Source organism: Sinocyclocheilus rhinocerous, unplaced genomic scaffold, assembly GCF_001515625.1.
Source record: "Sinocyclocheilus rhinocerous isolate Xijiao unplaced genomic scaffold, SAMN03320098_v1.1 scaffold1069, whole genome shotgun sequence".
Classification (NCBI taxonomy): domain Eukaryota; kingdom Metazoa; phylum Chordata; class Actinopteri; order Cypriniformes; family Cyprinidae; genus Sinocyclocheilus; species Sinocyclocheilus rhinocerous.
Window position 1 is genome coordinate 1,459,950 of NW_015635541.1, and position 12,460 is coordinate 1,472,409.

The 12,460-nt window shown below is 35.4% G+C and overlaps 1 protein-coding gene across 2 annotated transcripts in view; it reads left to right on the forward strand.

The window, feature by feature from the left end:
* LOC107747266 (zinc finger matrin-type protein 4-like) overlaps positions 1–12,460 on the forward strand; it is a 115,191-nt gene that overhangs the window by 64,213 nt on the left and 38,518 nt on the right. For both annotated transcript variants that reach the window (XM_016561725.1, XM_016561724.1), the window contains exon 4: positions 7,088–7,247. In XM_016561725.1, the coding sequence (XP_016417211.1) occupies positions 7,088–7,247 (160 nt within the window). The remainder of the gene's footprint in view (positions 1–7,087; positions 7,248–12,460) is intronic.

Below are 12,460 nucleotides of genomic sequence, written 5' to 3' on the forward strand. Positions count from 1 at the left end.
AAAGCTGACTAAAAGTGATCGAGGATGGATAATTTCGACGAACTTGATGAACCTGTGACGTCTTCTTCAGGGCGAAAAAGGAAAATAAAAGATTAAATGTTTTCACGGAACCTTGCAAAAGCAGCGCGTTACAATGGTGAGGGAAAAGCACCGTCTTGGTATATATATATATATATATACATTTTAAGCATAGTAAAATAGTAGTAGTAGTAAAAAAGTTATTTTAAATTGCAAAAATATTTCACATTTAATTAATGAATGAATAAATGAATGAACGTGATTCCGACAATATCGTTTCTCTGTGCCTTTATCATTATAGCTGTGGTGTGGACTCTGCTATTCTTTAATATTGAGAATGATTTTTAGAACTACTGTATATCTTTATCGTTATTTTTAAAGTAAGTGTCCTTGGCGTGAACAGGCCTTAAGTGTATATTTTTGCTGAGATATATATAGTATTTTTGAATGCAGGTGCAAGCAGCTAAAAACTGAAAGAGAAGGAGATCGCTCATATATGGCTGGACTCACCTTGAAATGCTGATTTTACTGTATTGAATGTGAAAGCAAAGCACAGCTGAGCACGTGTTTGTCATTGCAAGGTCTGATACATCAACTTTAACCACACTAAAACAAAAAGTATTGTTTTATGGAGCTGAGGGGTTTGGGTTTATATAATGATATTGTAGGACAGGACCCAGAGGAGCACTGTATTGCTCAGTGGTTGTTCTTTCAGAGCTCAGAGGGCCAGAGCTCTCAGTTGTTTCTTTTAAGTGTCTACAGTCTCAGATGTTTCTCCTAAAATCCCTTTGAGAAATAAAAAATAGAAACTAACGAGACATTTGTTGTCATGCAGTCAGTATAGAGCTATAGAATTAATATGGATAGCAATGCTCAGAATAAATTTGATGAGAAGTGTTCCTTTTAAATACTATAAATAATGAAACAAACATATTCATTAAATATTAAGAATGTTTTTACTGTCTAAACATTTATATATAAAAACATTTTCCTGAGAAACAAACTTGTGTAGGATAATTAGGGCCCGAGCACCGATGGTGTGAGGAGCCTATTGGAATTGCTCTGTTTCTTCTTCTTCTTCTTCTCTTTCTCCAAAGTGAATTTTTGAGGGCCTAAACATGCTCCAAAACTCATGAAACTTTGCACACGTGTCAGAACTGGCGAAAATTTACATCTGATATGGGTTTCAGAAGTGGGTGTAGCAAAATGGCTCGATAGCGCCACCTGTACACATTCAACGGAGTGCGCCTCGAGCTACATTTTACGTACATGTACGAAAATCGGTTCACACGTGTAACACACCATTACCTACAAAAAAGTATCTTGGTACAAAATCCAAAACTCAACAGGAAGTACGTTATTTTTAATTTCCTGTACGATTTTTGTGCAGTTTTTGACATTTCCAGGCCTCGTACTTTGACGAACTCCTCCTACAGTTTTAATGGGATCATCTTCAAATTTGGTGAGGGTTATCATAGCCTTTGTGACGTTAAATTGCAAAGATCTTGAGTTTTCATCAAGGGGCGTGTCCCTGCCGGCCTGACAAAGTTTGATGTTTCGCCATGAAACAGGAAGTTGCTGTAACTCAGGCAAGCAATGTCCGATCTGCCCCAAACTTCACACGTTTGATTAGAGTCCTGGCCTGAACAAATACCCATGCCCATATTCAGTTATACTCATAGCGCCACCTGCTGGCAACAGGAAGTGACATGTTTAGCACTGTTATGGACTCCTAAGAACATATTAAAAAGCGTCAGCAAGTGTTAAATAGGCTGGCAACACGCTAGAAACATACTAAAAACATGCTAGCAACACTTAGCTAAGTGCTAAAGCATGCTATTAATGCAGTGAAACAAGAAGTTACTGTAACTCAGACATGCAGTGTCCAATCTGCCCCAAACTTCACACATTTGATAGGTGTTATGTCCTGAACAAATACCCAAGCCCAAATTCAGTTATTCTCATAGCGCCACCTTCTGGCAACAGGAAGTGACATGCTAAACACTGTTATGGACTCCTAAGAACATATTAAAAAGCGTCAGCAAGTGTTAAATAGGCTGGCAACACGCTAGAAACATACTAAAACATGCTAGCAACACTTAGCTAAGTGCTAAAGCATGCTATTCATGCAGTGATAGAGGAAGTTACTGTAACTCAGGCATGCAGTGTCCAATCTGCCCCAAACTTCACACATTTGATAGGTGTTATGTCCTGAACAAATACCCAAACCCAAATTCAGTTATTCTCATAGCGCCACCTTCTGGCAACAGGAAGTGACATGCTAAACACTGTTATGGACTCCTAAGAACATATTAAAAAGCGTCAGCAAGTGTTAAATAGGCTGGCAACACGCTAGAAACATACTAAAACATGCTAGCAACACTTAGCTAAGTGCTAAAGCATGCTATTAAGGCAGTGAAAGAGGAAGTTTTTGTAACTCAGGCATGCAGTGTCCAATCTGACCCAAACTTCACACGTTTGATCAATCTGCACCAGGCTTCACATGTTTGATAAAAGTCCTGGCCTGAAGACATCTACATGCCAACATTCAGTTATAATCATAGTGCCACCACCTGGCAGCAGGAAGTTTGGCACATATAAATGACTTTGACATATTCCTCCTATATTTTCCACTTAAAATGCATATTGCCCACCGTTTGCTGTTTTCCTAAAGCCACCAGGTGGTGGTGAGCCCGGGTGCAAGGGCCCTTTCATCGCTGCTTGCAGCTTTAATTAGACTTGTTTTCAAAGAAAACACATTGAATTGAGGTTTTTTCTTCTTATTCCACTGGCAAATAGCTTTTAATTAAATAAATATATCTCTATTTAGTAAGATATGTGCTTAATAAAATAAAAATAATAAACTATTTGCCAATGGAATAAGAAAAATAAACTAAATTTAAATATTTTGAATTATGTTTATTATTAATTACACTACCACTCAAAAGTTTAGGGTCAGTAAGGTTTCTTCTTCTTCTTTTTTTAAAATACATTATTACGTTTAATATTAATTAAATATTAATTAATAATATAAATTAATACGTTTATTTAACATATTCAATTGAAAGTCAAAAGTGACAGTAAACACTTTTTGAACTTTCTATTCATTAAAGAATCCTGAAAATATGCATCACATTTTCCATAAAAATATTGAGCAGCACAGCTGTTTTCAACATTGATGGTAAGAAATGTTTCTTGAATAGCAAATCAGCATATTAGAATGATTTACGAAGGATCATGTGACTTTGAAGACTGGAGTAATGATGCTGAAAATTCAGCTTTGCCATTACTTTTTTTTTTATTTTTTACTGTATTTTGATCAAATAAATGCAGCCTTGGTAAGCATAATATACTTAATTCAGAAAACTTAGGAATGGTAGTATATGTTATATTACTACTAGAAAACCAGACAAAAATCTTGATTAAAAAATGATATTTTTGCTGTGTACTTCTCAAGAGAAAAATCTAAAACATTAGGCAAAAGTCTCCATTTGTCCTCCATTTACGCTTTTGGCTTTTTAGGAGTAACAACTGAGAGGTTAAAGAGTTGTGGCAGATCTGCTGTGGTGGTCAGGCATCCGCTGCTTCAACATGCTGTCATGGGTGCTGTCCAGGTTTTCAAACTCACTGAACAAGGTGAGGAGGAACAGAGCTGTCAATACCAATAAAGATTTTATCACGGGCACCGAAAGTCAACGAGACGGCTGCCCCGAGGGAGCGTGACAGAGAGAGCTGTCTGGATATTAATTTGACAGAATATCCACAAAGAGACAGAGCCGAGATGCTGTGAAAGAGAGGGATACAGAAAGAGAAACAGACCATCACACCTTCCAGTGGAAGTGCATCTCAGATTTTCCATGACTGATGTTTTACAGACATTTTGCTGATGAAGCGTCCCTCCTGAGTGTTGCTTTGCACCTTTTTTTAAGTGCAGAAATGTCAGCAGTGATGGTTGAGCAGAATGCATAGATACAAACCTGGCCTAAGACTGGGGAAAATGTCTGACACAACATGCTTGAGCCAAACTTTTTCTCTACTCTGGAGCGAAAATATGGCAGATTTATTTTTAAATGTCTTGATTCATATCGAGCAGATGCTATTTGCAGTATGAACAACAATAGTTCACCCAAAAATGAAAAATCTGTCATCATTTACTCACCCTTATGTTGTTCCATACTGGATGATGTGGGTTTTTTTTTTTTTTTTTCTCAGTTTCTCTCGTTTTCTTTTATGGAAAGTTTAGCACAGTGCTAAAGGTGCATTCAGTTATTTTCTTCATTATTAAAATGTTTTACACACACAAATGCATAGTAGGTGAATTGAGGTTAATTAGGACTAGTGCTAGGCAACGATTAATCGCGATTAATCGCTTCCAAAATAAAAGTTTTTGTTTATATAATATATGTGTGTGTACTGTGTATATTTATTATGTATATATAAAGACACACTCATACAAGTATATATTTTGAAAATATTTACATGTATATATTTATATTAATATAATTTATATTATATATAAATATATTTAATATGTAAACATAACATATTTTACTTAAATATATACTGTATGTGTGTGTATTTATATATACATAATAAATATACACAGTGCACACACATATATTATGTACACAAAAACTTTTATTTTGGATGCGATTAATCGTGATTAATTGTTGCCCAGCACTAATTAGGACATTTCTTCCCAGTCATCTCAATGGTAAAACGTGTCTCAATTTACCTGAATGCACCCCTGCTTTAACATTTTGATGTATTCCTCACACAGAACTATTGGATAGCTTCAGATGACTTGAAACATAGCACACAAGACCAACTTTACGGTGCTTTTTGATCTTTTTGGGCTTGACATTATCCCTTCCCATTCACTTTTATTACATTTTAGAGTATTATTATTAAAACAATGAGGCTGAGTACACTACTGTATAAAAGTCTGTTAGGTAATGATTTTTCTGTGTTTTATATTTTAATATATTTTAAAATGTAATTTTTCCTGTGATGCGAATCTGAATTTCGAACAGCCATTAATCCAGTGTTCGTTGTCACACGATCCTTCAAAAATCATTCTAATATGCTGATTTGCTGCTCATTTCTTATTATTATCAATGTTGAACAAAGTTGTGCTGCTTATTTTTGTAAAAATCATGATACATTTTTCATTATTTTTTAATGAATAGAATGTTGAAACAAACAGCATAGAAAGCTTTCATAACATTATACATGCCTCTACTGTTACGTTTGATCAATTTAGTATGTCCTCACTAAATAAAAGCATTAATTTCTTTAAAAAATGCTGAAAATTTGAAAAATGATTCAGTTTTTGGTATACTGAAGCATAAACAATGAAGCATCAAAGTAACCTGACACAATACAGTATCTTTTCTGAAACACTCTTAATCATCATAAACATCACAGATTGTCTGTTTTAGACTCACCCTCCATGCAGCTTCCCTCATGCTCTCAGGGTTTCCACTCCTCATTTCCTCTGATATCAATCTGGAAAGATCACACACACACACACACACACACACACACACAACATCACATTCAGTTTTACGACAGGAATCAGTCAGTCACTTCTTCAAGGTTCAGGGATTTTCTGCTCTCTTCACTGGGATTCTGATTCTAATTGCACTCAGCAGCTATTGATTTTTTCTTGCTGGAACTGAGGCTCTTGAGATTTCTTCAGATATATATATATATAGAGAGAGAGAGAAACATCAATAAAATATCCTACAATTATGCATTACATACAGATATTGCAATAACAACATTTATTATTACTATTCCTAATATTCATTTATATACAATATTAATTTTTAACATTAAACAGATCTAATTATTACATTTAAGATTTTGTTGTTACTGTATGTAGGTCTAACAGTCCAAAATCTTTCCAAGTTTTCCATGAAACCTGCTAAAACATCCCTTGGGCTCCACATACCTCTGTCTGGGATCTACTGATCTAAGGCTGCTCGAAAGGAGAATTTTGTGTGTTCATTCCAGTAACTGATTTTGATGTGTTTATAGGAGATGATAAGATGGATTATTGCTTTGAAAGGCAGGTCAGTGAACTGGGACAGTTCTTGGCTTCTCTTTTCACCTGATTTACTTAAAGCTGACCTCTTTCCTGCTGCACTGGATCAGGACCTGACTGAGAGCGGGGGGTTGGGAGAAGGCCCCTTAACTGACCAATATATTAGTCTATCCCATAAATGGTATATATATATATATATATACACACACACACACACACATTTTTAAATATGTATTTTTTTCCATATATATATTGGAAAAATACATATTATTCTATTTTAATTAATTTGTGGTGCTTGTGGTCTGAGATTTGCATTTTTATTTCTAAATTACATTACTTTTTCAGATTTACCTTACAATGAAATCAGATGAAGTTTATCTTTGTACAAATAAGAGTGTAAAGCTTCGTTATGGGAAATCTCAGCATCAACAAACAAATAAAACCCTGCCATGGGTTTCATCTTCATGGATCTCAAACATCTGTTCAATATGTCAGCTCTGACCTTGTCACTGTCTGACCTGTAGGAGGTCCTTCAGTCATGTCAGGCTCTTCACAGTTCAATCGATGTGACCTTACAACACTGGCATTGTCTATCATTGTCAACAGCAAAAGCAAAGGAAGAAAACCTCCACAGATTCAGGAATGCTTATTGCTAAACTTCAGTGAGCACTTGCGGGGGTTTTTGTGTGCAGGTGTGAGTTTTATATTTCACTCGCTCATGCAGGAGTTTCAAAGCAATGGGCAAATAACTGAGGCAAAAGGTAATGCGGTTATAGTCGAGGTTTGGAAAGAGTGCAGAAGACACTGTACACCAGGTGAGAGGTAACTCAATCCCACACAAGCTTTAACAATGGCGTGAACAGGCCTTAAGTGTATATTTTTGCTGAGATATATATAGTATTTTATTATAACATACATTTGTGATATTTTTTTGCAAATGCATCAAATACGTTAACGCATTTTCCACCTCAGAGGAAAACTATGCACGTACTATATGTCCTGTTTTTCTATCTTTTTTAGGACAGTGCAGAGAATGAGGTGGACAGAAACAAATGCTGTACGCTCTGCAACATGTTCTTCACATCTGCCATTGTGGCTCAGTCACACTACCAGGGCAAAACACACGCTAAGAGAGTTCGCTTGGTACTGGGGGAGACGCCAAGTCTGCCTACACCCACAGGTAAGAGACACTCAACTAAATGCATTCTTGTTTTGTTTATTGTTTTATTTTATTTTTTTGATACTACTATATAAAAGTATGCTATAAAATCTTGTTTTTGGTCTTTTTCCACTTTTACTGAGAGTAGAGACACTAGTAGTGGATTAGACTCAGAAGTGTGTTCAGACAGTTATGAATCACAGCTGTAGGAATATAGCGACTGGTTCATGCTTGAAGCCCAGAGCGCTAAACTCAACCTAAAGTTCAGTTCTGTCAGGTTGGCTTTGTTTATGCCCGTCAGCCCAGCTGTGTGTGCAGTGGTAATGAAGCTTTACACAAGCTCCAGTGAGTGTACTACAACACTACAGGGATACACAGACAAAAGACATCTAGAAACATACAGTAAGACTGCACTGTAGAATATTGCAGAGTAGCTGTCTGTTAAATGTGCAAAACTGTGATAAGAAAGCCTTTCTCATAAGCATTAAGCAGACAATCACATAATACTCAGAATGTGAGATCAGAATGATCTAGAATCTCATGTGTCACTGCTAAATCTTTATGCTGATGCCTCGTTTGAACTAAGCAGTATAGCTAAAAAAAGAAGAAAAAATAAAAAAGATTGTAGTGGGTGTGTGTGGGTATATTATATATATATATATATATATATACCACAATCTTTTGAAATGTTTTAAAAATATGATTATAATTTTAAATATTTTTTAAATATTTTTTTTTAAATATAATTTACTCCTGTGATGCAAAGCTGAATTTTCAGCATCATTACTGCATTCTTCAGTGACACATGATCCTTCAGAATCATCCTAATATGCTGATTTGCTGCTAAAGAAACATGTCTTTTTATCATCAATGTTGAAAACAGTTGTACTGCTTAATATTTTTATGCAAACTGTTTTTCAGGATTCTTAAAAGAAAGTTAAAAAGAACAGCAATAGAAATATTTGACATTATTATAAATATTCCCTGTCACTTTTGATCAATTTAATCTGTCTTTGCAGAATGTATTAATGTCTTTAAAAAAATAAAAATCTTACTGACCCCAGACTTTTGAACAGTAGTTTATATATCTCAGTATAAATATTTTATTTGATATTCAGTATTTTTCTTGATAATATTGTATTTTGCTCTCAAACTTTGTCAAAAAAATGAAGTCTCGCACAAGTAGTATATAAATTTAGTCCATCTAGAACTTTGCCAATTTAGAAACTTAATGGACAACTACAAAAAATGCAATAAACATTACCACATTACCATAACCACATTGCAATCACGTAATCACATAAGAATGCAAAAGGCTGAAATAATCAAGAAAATATTTGAATGGATTTCATCTGAATTAAATAGCATAAATTTAATACTTTGGGTTTGGTGTTAAGAACAGAGCATTAAGCAGAATGCCTAAGAAATATTAATAAAGTGCAGCCTAGAAAACACAGTAATAAACTCCTGACATCAAAACATGATGTTTATGTCTCTGATGATATTCCTAACAAATATTTTTTTCTATGCTCATTGTCAATGAATAATTCAGAACGGTGGTTGTTTACAGATGACTAGACATAATGTGATTTATAGCTGTTAAAAGTAGACCTGAGAAACAACATCATCATATAATTAGATTTCTTTTACCAAGTTTTGAGTGTAGAGAAAAAACAGTGTTTGAAGTGATAAAGAGGACAGGCTCATACACCTGAGGTATCAGAGATGAAGCGTGAACAATTATGAACAGTATTCATGTGTGCTGCAGAAACACAGTCAGTCAGATCAGATTGCAGAAGGGTCTTGTATCTGTTTTCTTGTTTAAAGCACAAAACTGCCTGAGAATAAGGTTGTGCAAGAACTGCCTGAAGCAGCGTGAATTTGTGTGACTCAGGGTCAATGTCAATGTACAAAACTTACTGGAAAATTATATTGAGCTTATAAATTAATAATGGTTAATAAAAGAGAGAGCAAGCCATTCCACCTATCTGTCCATATCAATCCATTCATCCATGAACCTACCCATCTAACCATCCACCCACCCAACCACCCATCCAGTGTAAACAAGGCGTAAGTGTAGGTTGCTTATGGTTGGCAAGCAATGCCACAACTGATGAAATTCAGCATTTTTCTTGATAATATTAGTAGTTATATATATATATATATATATGTGTTAATATTTTATTTTACCAAAATAAGGGGGATCATACAAAATGCATGTTATTGTTTATTTACTACTGACCTGAATAAGATATTTCACATACAAGATGTTTACACACAGTACACTAGAGAAAATAATAGTTGAATTTATAAAAATGATCCCATTCCAAAGTTTGCATCCCCTTGATTCTTAATACTGTGTTCTTACCTGAATGATCCACAGCTGTTTTTTTTTTTAGTGATAGTTGTTCATGAGTCCCTTGTTTGACAGAAGGAAAAACCATGCATTAAGAACAGAATGGAGATGGGTACATTTTTCTTTTTTTGCCTAAATATCATATTTTTTTCATTTAGTACTGCCCTTCAGAGGCTACAGATAATAGTTACATGTTTCCCAGAAGACAAAATAAGTAAAATTTACCCTGATTTTCAAATTCAAAAAGTTTTCACCCCCCATACAGTGTATATATTTATATATATAATCAAAAATATCCATTAATGCTCATACTGCATATCCTTATTAGAGACTTTGAACTGATATGTATTATACATTTCCATCAGCATCAACAAACAACAAATTGCCTCTCAATTGGATTTTGCACTGTGAAGCTAAATTGATTTATGATGGACACTTTCAATCATCTGAGCTCTGGTCGCTGGATATTTGCATCAATGTGGGTGGTAATAAATACTAAACCTGGACTCAAACTGCTGCTGTATTCAGTGTCAGAAAAATTTGTCTTAACACGTTTTCAATCGCTCTGTCCATATTTGATTACGCTTCACTTTAAAATGATCTTAACCACATTACAGATGTCTACTGCAGGCATCAGGACAAACAGGAGGCATATGTTTCTATCTTTAGCCTGTCGATGACTATTGAATTTCATTTCCTGTCATAAGGGAAATGATTTCAATCAAGCAGGGTAGTGTTTGTTACAGCCCTTCAAACTATTTCTACTAATGTTCCTGGTACTCATGTACAGTAGATATTATACCAAGTGCTCAATGGTGAGTGTGATCATGCAATCATCATGGTTCACTCTCAGCTTTATGTCTCATTTTTTGTCTTAGATGATTCTCAGATGGAGATCACATAGTAGACGGCTTTAGCAGAGCAATATTAAAGGACTTTTCCACAAATTTAAAGAGAAAGTGGTGAAACGGGGGTTTCAGGGGAGATTAGAGTCAAAAGTAACCTTTGTGAAAATCCAGAGTGCTGTTCACTCAGGAAAACTCATCAGACGAGGATTGGTGTTGACAGTCGAAGTGGATGTGATGGAGTTGCCCTTGAGATAGTTTTTTACCTGCCCATCCCCCATCTATTTCTGCTCATCTTGTCACTCCAGCTCTAAAACCACCTTTGCTTTAGGGTTCATCTGCAACATCTGTCTCTGCACATCATGCGGCGCTCAGGAATACATACATAGATATGCATGTTAGTGATGTGCAAAACGGTTTTATATTCAGCCCAGTTTTAAAACGTCCACCAGACCCTGATCAGATGCTAAAAGGATGTTCACACAGCATGCATTCTTGCTTTTAAAAGGAGCTCAATAGAATGAAACAAAACGCAAGGGTCTCAAGATGTTTTTAAAAATTGAACTATTTTTAACATGACACATATTCCTAAAAACTCTCATAATTGCCTAGAAATGTATTGTCGAATGCTGTGAATCTGTTACAAAAGCGGTGCTTTGATGGGTGCAGCGGTGGTGCTTTAAAGGGGATGAATTTAGAGATGCAACTTCTCAGAAAGGATTTTAGCATGCTGGCAGTTCAGCGCACTGTCAGCAAGAGAAGCCCTCTGTATTTTTTTTTTTATATTACAGATAAAAAAGACAATAACAGAAAAACTTCTGACCTATTTCTAATGTGTGTATGCTGGTTTTGTCAGACCACTGAAAGCTGATTTTAAGTGATCCATGCACAGTGATTTGAATCATCTTTGCTCATGCGAGTGAGATGTGGGTGGTGAGAACAGAGAGGTGTAGTTACTGTATGCGTTCTTGGTTGCTAAAGTATGACAAATCAACTAAATCAAATGATCAACTTCTTAGCAACCATCATCCAAATTAAGATTCCATGCAACCGATGGCCATGCAACCAATCAAAACAGATGGCAGTGGTGTCATGTTGAGTGACTTTGACATGCTGGTAGATTTAGAGTATATTTCTGCCAAACTTGTTGCTATGATACATTTCAGAATTGAAACTGCTGTTATATGTACTCATAACCCATAGCTATTAAAAAAGTGTTACTCTACTGATTTAAATAGAGTATTAGTTTTACTGGGTCTCTGAGAGTTAAAGGCATAGTTCACCCAAAAATGAAAATTCTGTCATTTACTCACCCTCATGTCATTCCAAATTTGTATGACTTTCTTCTGTGGAACATAGAAGATATTTTGAGAAATGTCACAGTGTTCATACGATGGAAGTCAATGGTCAGCAAAACTGTTTGGTTACCAACATTCTTAAAAATATCTTATAGTGTTCCACAGAAGAACGGAAGTCATAAAGATTTGGAACAACATGGGGGAAGGTGATAGAATTTACATTTTTGGGGTGAACTATCCCTTTAAGAGAAAGCAAGCTCTCTGTAAATGCTCAAGTTTGGGAGAAAGACTAAGGCTGATGATACACAGGGCAAATTTTTGAGCAATTTTGCTGGGCAAGTTTTTTGATCAATGTTGCTTGGGCACTTTGCCATTGAGAATGGGTAACAAATTTCTATCTGTCTCACCTGGTTGCCCGTTGACGGCAACATTGCCCAAAATTTCTATCTGTGTCTCACCTGGTTGCCCGTTGACAGCAACATTGCCCAAAGTTGCCTGGCAACATTGCTCAAAAAGTTGACCCATATATCATCAGCCTAAGATTGCATTTTCTCTTCTATACACTCTGAAAAAAAGGTACAAAAGCTGTCACTGGAGTGATACCTTTTCAAAAGTTATTAATGTGGACAATTTGGGTGCTAATATGTACACTTTATAATGTACCAAACATGTACCTTTAAATTGCACCTTTTACGGGTAAATATGGTACAAAAATGTACCTTTTGAAAGGGTACC